We start from the raw sequence: 7,876 nt of genomic DNA, 5'->3' as shown, positions 1-7,876 counted from the left end.
TCCCGGGCACGGGGCTGCTGCTCCGTCCCGGGCTCAGGGCTGCTCCTCATTGCCGCCGCGGCCGCTTCCCGGCCCGGGCGCTGCGCGGGGGCAGACAGGGCGGCCGCGCGTGGGGGCTTCTCCCCGCACCCTGACGTAGAAACAAGCGGGGCCGCTCGCGGCGGCTTCTTAAGGCGCGCGCGGCGGCGGCGGGCGCGGAGAGCGGCCCGCGCTGAGCTGAGGGGAGGAGAGGCGCGGAGAGCGCCCTGCGCAGCGCGGAGAGGAGGAGAGGCACAGAGAGCGCCCTGCGCAGCTCGGAGGGCTCCCTGCTCGGCACTGAGGGGAGGGACGGGCACTGAGGTGAGGACGGGCACTGAGGTGAGGACGGGCACTGAGGGGAGGACGGGAACTGAGGTGAGGACGGGAACTGAGGGGAGGACGGGCGCGGAGGTGAGGACGGGCACTGAGGGGAGGACGGGAACTGAGGTGAGGACGGGAACTGAGGTGAGGAACGGGAGCTGAGGGGAGGACGGGCACTGAGGTGAGGGACGGGCACTGAGGTGAGGGAAGGGCACTGAGGTGAGGACGGGCACTGAGGGGAGGACGGGCACTGAGGTGAAAATGGGCACTGAGGTGAGGACGGGCACTGAGGTGAGGACGGGCACTGAGGTGAGCAACGGGAGCTGAGGGGAGGACGGGCACTGAGGTGAGGACGGGCGCTGAGGGGAGGACGGGAACTGAGGTGAGGAACGGGCACTGAGGTGAGGACGGGCACTGAGGTGAAAATGGGCACTGAGGGGAGGACGGGCGCTGAGGTGAGGACGGGCACTGAGGTGAGGACGGGCACTGAGGTGGGGACGGGCACTGAGGTGAGCAACGGGAGCTGAGGGGAGGACGGGCACTGAGGTGAGGGACGGGCACTGAGGTGAGGGAAGGGCACTGAGGTGAGGACGGGCGCTGAGGGGAGGGAAGGGCACTGAGGTGAGGACGGGCGCTGAGGGGAGGACGGGCGCTGAGGGGAGGACGGGCGCTGAGGGGAGGAACGGGCACTGAGGTGGGGACGGGCACTGAGGTGAGGACGGGCGCTGAGGGGAGGACGGGCGCTGAGGGGAGGACGGGCACTGAGGTGAGGACGGGCACTGAGGTGAGGAACGGGCACTGAGGTGGGGACGGGCACTGAGGTGGGGACGGGCACTGAGGTGAGGACAGGCGCGGAGGTGAGGACGGGCACTGAGGTGAGGACGGGCACTGAGGTGAGGACAGGCGCGGAGGTGAGGACGGGCACTGAGGTGGGGACGGGCACTGAGGTGGGGACGGGCGCTGAGGGGAGGACGGGCGCTGAGGTGAGGACGGGCACTGAGGTGAGGACGGGCACGGAGGTGAGGACGGGCACTGAGGTGGGGACGGGCACTGAGGTGGGGACGGGCACTGAGGTGAGGCAGGGCGCGAGCCCCCGGTCCAGCTGAGTGAGAGCCCCGCTCGGCTCCACACGGGACCGCGTGTCCCGCAGAGCGTGGGGTGCAGTGGGGAGCGCCCTCATTCCGCCAGGCCGTGAGGGCAGCAGGACCAGCTGGTCGGGCGAAGCTAGCGCTGCCCGAGGGACGGAGCCATCCTCGAAAGCCGATTTCAGCATCGCACCTTAGGGTGAACCGCAGTTTTGAGCTGGTTCTTGTTTGGGGTTTTAGTTTGTTTCTGCCTGTGGCCATATATGTCATTACCAAACCGTTTTCAAAAGCAGTAGCACGAGAGAAAAAAAGATCCTGAGGGAAGGAAAATAAAAGGAAGTGGGGAGCATAACTCCATGGAAATTCTGCCAGAAGAATAATGCAGCTGAACCACACGAAGGAGTATCCAGGTGGCTATTGAGCTCACTGGGTACGGAGCTGGGAAGCGCTGCCGCAGGCGAGTGTCCGTGTGCGCTTCCCGGGCTGCGCTCCGGTGCCGCTTCCACCCATCAAGGACAGGCATCAGATCCAGGACTGCCACGCAGCTCCACTCACAGGATCCCAACTCCGTTTAAGAAGGACAGTGAACAGCTCGGAGAGTTAGTTTTCTGTAGTCTCAATACCAAGGTTGTCCCAGAACCCCAGCAGGTAGCCAGGCAGAAGCAGGCACCAGGTCTAAAGTCTCTGAAGAGTCTCCTTCAGCTCAAGTGTCCTCAGATGGTGCCAGCTGCCACAGGACGCAAACCTATTACCTCTCGCATGCATTACAAATATGCATTAGGAATTACATTAAATTTGATGGAGATGCCCGAACCTCGCTCTTCCCTAAAGTTTACTACCCTTAGGCTTCCTACCTGTAGGTGCTAGATAACAAGCTGCACAACTCTGGCATAACTGACAACTTTGCAGGTGCCTGTTGCAGATCACGAACACTACAGCACCCTAATATTCAGGTTTATGTACACGTGTGCGTGCATGCTGTGGCTTCGCTGTCTCATCATTTCAGGGCTGTTCTGGTTTTTATCAAGTAACCTATTCCTGTTTAAAGGATGCTTTTGCACACTACCATCATTTCATTGAAACAGTTACAAGCAGCATTCTCCCACATGCTGCCCACAGATCACTGGGAGACTATGTAATCTGTGTGATGAAGGACAGTGGGATTCTAATTCCTTCAAAGAATAGTGAGAAGTTTCTCCTGATTCCTTTGTTTCTGTGATATTTCAGTGACACGATGGATCTGGGGAGCAGAGGAAGGATCCACTGCAACATGAGCCTCACGTGCTCCCTGCTGATCGTGGGAGCCTTCTGCGTGGCACCATCCCTCTGCCACAGCCAAATGGATCCGCTGGCCCTCGGGCGCGCAGACCCCCAGTGCTGGGAATCCTCCTCGTCCGTCTTGCTGGAAATGAGGAAGCCTCGCATTTCTGACTCTGTCAGTGGCTTTTGGGACTTCATGATTTTCCTGAAGTCCTCGGAGAACTTGAAGCACGGGGCGCTGTTCTGGGACCTGGCGCAGCTCTTCTGGGATATCTATGTGGACTGTGTGCTCTCCAGAACCCACGGCCTGGGCAGAAGGCAGCTGGCAGAAGCTGAACACAAGATCACTGCTCTGCATTCCCAGTTCACACAGAGAAACCAAGGTTACTCCTCCTTTAGTACACATTTCTTAGGCAATAGCTAGACGGAAGAAAAGGGATCCAAGCTTATTTTGACATGTGTTAATAGCATGGAGGCAATTGACAGGGCTCCATAAAGAAACCCCATCTAGCAGAGAACTATGTTTATGCTCAAAATTATTTCATCAAGAATTTGACCTGACCTCCAGTGACAGCTTTTAAGTTTCAGGTTCCACAGGACACAGGGAACTGCGGGGCAGGGAAAGACAGTGCAGGACAGGAGTAACTGAACACAAAGAGATGTTCTGCCACACCAAGGTTTTGCCCCTGTTGTGCAGGGATAGGCCAGATCAGCATTTGAGGAGCTTGTAGCCCCATGAACCATCACACTGGTGCTGCTAGGGAGAACAGCAGTCTTGCAGCAGAAGGATAAGAATACATTTACTTACAGTAGTCAACTGCTAGGTATTTTTTCCTGTTTCCCTACTGGTAACAGGTCCAGCAGATAATGAAGCAAGTCCAGGACTCAGGAGCGTGCAGGCTTTCAGACACTGCCCTGGGAACAGCTACATGCCTCACAGTCCCCATCTTAACCACAAACCTTGCATTACAGGTACAGCAGGAAGATAAGGTTCGATGCAAGGGACAGGGAGGTCCTTACCCCATAATCTGATGTGTCCTGGCTGGCAGGAGAGTTGTGCACTGGAGTCAGCCCCTCAGAATCAAGGGGAGAGCCACTCCCAGGCAGGCCCAGTTTCTAACCTGCAAACAAAGCCACGACTACCTGCATTTTAAAAGCAAGCGGTAGATCCTATTCTGTCCTTCAGAGAGCCCGAGGGAACCACACAGCTCTAAAGGTCTCAGCTATATCTCTGCTCTGACATATATGGCTGTATATCAGCCATGCTGACACAAGATATCTCAGACCCCCTTTTGGGGTCCACAGTGGCCTTGGGCACCACAAATTGTACTTGGAAGCACAAGCAGAGTGCAGCTTAAACACCTGCAGCGTTAGTAGTACCAAAACCTGACATGCCCACCAGGCTAAAGCACCAGATTAATTACTGTCTTCAAGACTGCAGCTTTGAATGTCATTCCTTATATTCCTGCTAAGCTTTTCGCTTCCCTTTGGCTCTCTGTACCTATGCCACATTGTGGGGTTTTCTTAAATAATCAGCTTTTGTGTAAGGCGCTGATTAAGTCTGATGGATTTTGAAGAACAAGTTGCATATTTTGGGCAGAATTGTTTTCTCTCATACAGAGGGATTTTAAGACACTACTCAATATGCACAATTTAAGAGAAACAAGGATTTTCCCCACCCTTCCCTTTCTTTTGTGAGGTGTAATCAGTTATCAGGTTTCTCTGTACAATTGATTAACATCAGTTAGTAGTAGGCAGCTTACAGCAGTGATGGATTAAATTCCTCTTTTTTTTCTTTTTTTGGCGACAAATCATCTAACCTCTTATCCAATCCTCCCAGTTTCTTAACAAAGCCAGTTGATCTGATCTTTGTAATTTTGACCCTACTGCCTTGATTAGTCACTGGAAGCTGACAAATCCATCGTTAGTGATTGCAGATAGAGATCTCAGGCTAGCACACGGTGAGGAATTGAATTACTGCTTCTACGCATAAGATGTACCAGCGTTTTTTTGTCAGCTCAGAGAGCAGCACTGCTGCCATCTAAGTGACCCTGTGTACTTCCTCCTGGGTCTGCATGGGCAGATAAAGCAGCCTGCTGAAAGCTGTTTGGAAAACAGTCAAACAATAACGGCAGCTTTTTTTTATTATTATTTTTCCTCCCTTATACTCTTACTTTTGAGAACACTTCTGTTGCTCTGCACTGAGTTTTTTGGGTATTATTCCTCCCAAATACTTAGAATTCTTACACCAATTCCATCCTTTGTTTTAAACATTATCGTAAGAGCAACCTGTGTTCATAGTAATAGCTTAAACAGATCATTGAAATGAAAAAGCATGACAGAGATCTAAACCTGATGCAGAAACACTTGGGTGTCTTACAAACTCATATTTCAGAATGAAAGTACTAACCACACAAGTCCATGAAAGCATAGTCTCTAGAACTGTGCTTTTCTAGCAAACACAACCAAAAAAAGAGTCAAAAACAACCCCTAGTGAAGTCCTTGGTGGACACTGTTGCTGAACAGGTGATGCTGAACACATCACATCTAACAAGCCCCTTCACACTTTCTCACTTTATACCCCTGGGAAATAGGACCAAGAGATGGAGTTCAGCAAGACAGTGGTAGAGGTAATCCAGACTTGCAGCACCAAAAGCTGTTTTGAGAGTCACCCAAGTCCTGCTAGACTTGAAGTTATGAACAGGTCTGAAGACACTCTTCAAGTTCTATCACAATCCCTGAAAAAAGAGAGAGAAAAGAGACTGAAAAAAATCATTGTTGAGTATGAATTATCTGAAAAAAAAGAAGTGTCCATCCACTGAAGTCTTGTTTAACCCAATAGATCTTGCAGGGAAGTGCTAGTCAGCTCCAGACTGATTGCAAAGGGGCAGGTGAGAAGAGTCCCTTACAGCTACCCGACCAAGCAGTCTTTTACACATTCCCTGCCCCAAAATCCAAACACTTACAAAAAAATGGATTTCACAAAAGCATTTCTTATATAACACAACACTGAATCTAGATGCACTAGAGCTATTACAACTCTTCACAAAGCCAAAACATGGACTTGAAAATCACAAGGTAAAAAACAAAGCAAGCAAAAGCAAAGATAGCTTTGGTGCTCACCACAAATCCTCCCAAAGAGCAGCTGTGCAAGAAGACCCTCCTCAGCCCTCCCTGCAGCACAGCCTCACAATGAATGTTTGGGAATACAAATGCCTAAAGCTTTCTTCTAAAGCAAATGTGATTGAAAGAAGCAGAGCTAATTAAACAGCTTTTGGAGATTGTTGCATAGAAAACATGGTATAATCCTTGAAATATGCCACTGTTTTAAGATAGTTCTTATCTACTGTGGAAGGAGATTGGTGACAAGCTTATGAGTCTATAAGGCCATGACATGACTCTGGTAGTTGGGTGTTCTGGCTCTGCTACTTACAAATAGAAAATGTTTATATGACAGAAAAGGTCCATGCTGGGGGAGGAAGGGTTCAAAATAATTTGTCATTGATGGGCAACTTGCCAACGCAGGGATATGGCTATTGCCAAAACAAGAGTTTTTTGGACAATAACACTTAATTTACTGCTGATAAAATGAGAAATGTAGAAGCTAAAAATAGAGGAAATATCACAATTGTAAAGTGAACACTCAGCTGCTCTTTGTTGTTTGGAAATTGATAACTTCATGTCACTTATATGTATTTTCATGTTACTTTGCAGGGATGTTTTCTCATATTCAGAGAATGGCAGTTCTGAAGAAGAAAGATGTGTTTGAAGATTTAATAAGTATCCATGTGCAAAAGAGTAGATCTACATTACTTGGAAGAGTCACTGAGGAACTAGGCAAAAAGAGGAAATAACACACTTGGTTTAAGGTTTTTATCAGTATTTTTATTAACTATTTGTTTAATTTTTGCATTTTAATTCTCATAGATGTTACTTTATATGGTAGAAGAAAGGCTATAACTATGAGCACTGTATCTCTGATTAACTTTGTTTTCTTGGACCTGTGATTTATTTATTTTTTTTAACTGCCTGTGAATTCACGCTCTTTAATAAACTGCAAACAAGAAGCAGTTGGCCACTTTAATGTGTATGTAGGTGAAGCATAAGTAATGCTTATGAACTACTAAAACTCACTGTATTTTGGGTAATGAAATGGAAGCAACTGATTATTCAACAAGATGTAGACAAGCAGAGCAGAACATTGCCAAAAACCTTCACTGACTCCAGAGCTAGATTAGACTTGAGATAGGGATGTGTTACTTTATCTACGGGTGCGTGTTTCTACAGAGCAAATATTGCTCCAAATTATCCTACCAAGGAAAACTAGCACATATTTTTATATTAAAAATAATTTCATTCTTCCAGCAAAAATAAGAATTAAAAAAACCCAAGTGTTACCAGACACTCCGATGTTTGCCTGCACATTCCGTTTTTGTAGTAATTTGCAGCAAAGTTATCATTTCCCAAAACTTCTTAGTTTTGAAAAATGTTGCAATGTTACATATTATCACTGCAAGTGGTTAATCAAAAGAATAATCTTGGCATCACTTGAGTTTCCTCTCTTATTTTTGCAAATGTTCTGATTTTTATTGATTAAACTTCTATCGATAACTCTAATAGGGAATTTGCTATTAATTCAGCAAAGTAGCTTTGGACAATCAACACTTGAGGCTTTGAAATAAAGTATTTCCAACTGCCTGACTGGATGAACACAACTATAAAATCAAATTGTTCAGGGTAAATACATTTAGTTGCTCATTCCCAGCATCCTTCCTTGAGCCCAGGGCAATATTTGGGTGTTAATATATCCATATTCTAGTGACCTCAACTCTTAAGTGTTCTCTGGGGTTTTCATCCCTCTCTTACTTTGTGTTTTTGCTCTCGTCACCTCTCCTTTGCAAATTGCTTGTTCAGTTCTACTTCCATACAACTGTCTGTTATTTGTATCTCTTCGATATTTTCATTAAACATAATTAAGGCTTTTTGTGACCAAAAATAGCAGAAAGAACCACAAATGTTCATTATCATCACTACCCGTGTAAGGCCTTTCAAAGAGGTAGCTGAGGCACTTACAGAAAAAAACCCATGTTTTCTAGTCATTTTAATGCACTTCAGAGAGTCCATTTATCCCAGTGACTGTAATTAATCCTAAAAAAAATACCAGGAAATTCTAAGTGGAAAACTGTTTCACT

The 7,876-nt window shown here is 47.9% G+C and overlaps 1 protein-coding gene across 1 annotated transcript; it reads left to right on the top strand.

Annotated features, from left to right (window-relative positions):
* Positions 1-2,658: 2,658 nt before the first annotated feature.
* Positions 2,659-6,538, top strand: FAM237A (family with sequence similarity 237 member A). The gene is made up of 2 exons (XM_026047779.1): positions 2,659-3,067; positions 6,399-6,538. The coding sequence occupies exons 1-2, from the start codon at positions 2,659-2,661 to the stop codon at positions 6,536-6,538; spliced, it is 549 nt and encodes a 182-aa protein (XP_025903564.1).
* The last annotated feature ends 1,338 nt before the right edge of the window (positions 6,539-7,876 follow it).

Source organism: Nothoprocta perdicaria, unplaced genomic scaffold (genome assembly GCF_003342845.1).
Source record: "Nothoprocta perdicaria isolate Ctin4 unplaced genomic scaffold, notPer1 scaffold_11, whole genome shotgun sequence".
In the NCBI taxonomy this organism is placed as follows: Eukaryota; Metazoa; Chordata; class Aves; order Tinamiformes; family Tinamidae; genus Nothoprocta; species Nothoprocta perdicaria.
The sequence above is the reverse complement of the archived record's forward strand: the minus strand, read 5'-3'. Positions and strand labels throughout refer to the sequence as shown.

Excerpts from the sequence above, each read along its gene's own strand:
- FAM237A (XM_026047779.1), top strand. The coding sequence starts at position 2,659 with ATGGATCTGGGGAGCAGAGGAAGGATCCACTGCAACATGAGCCTCACG. Across the intron at positions 3,068-6,398 it reads GTTCACACAGAGAAACCAAG|GGATGTTTTCTCATATTCAG; the intron begins GTTACTCCTCCT and ends GTTACTTTGCAG.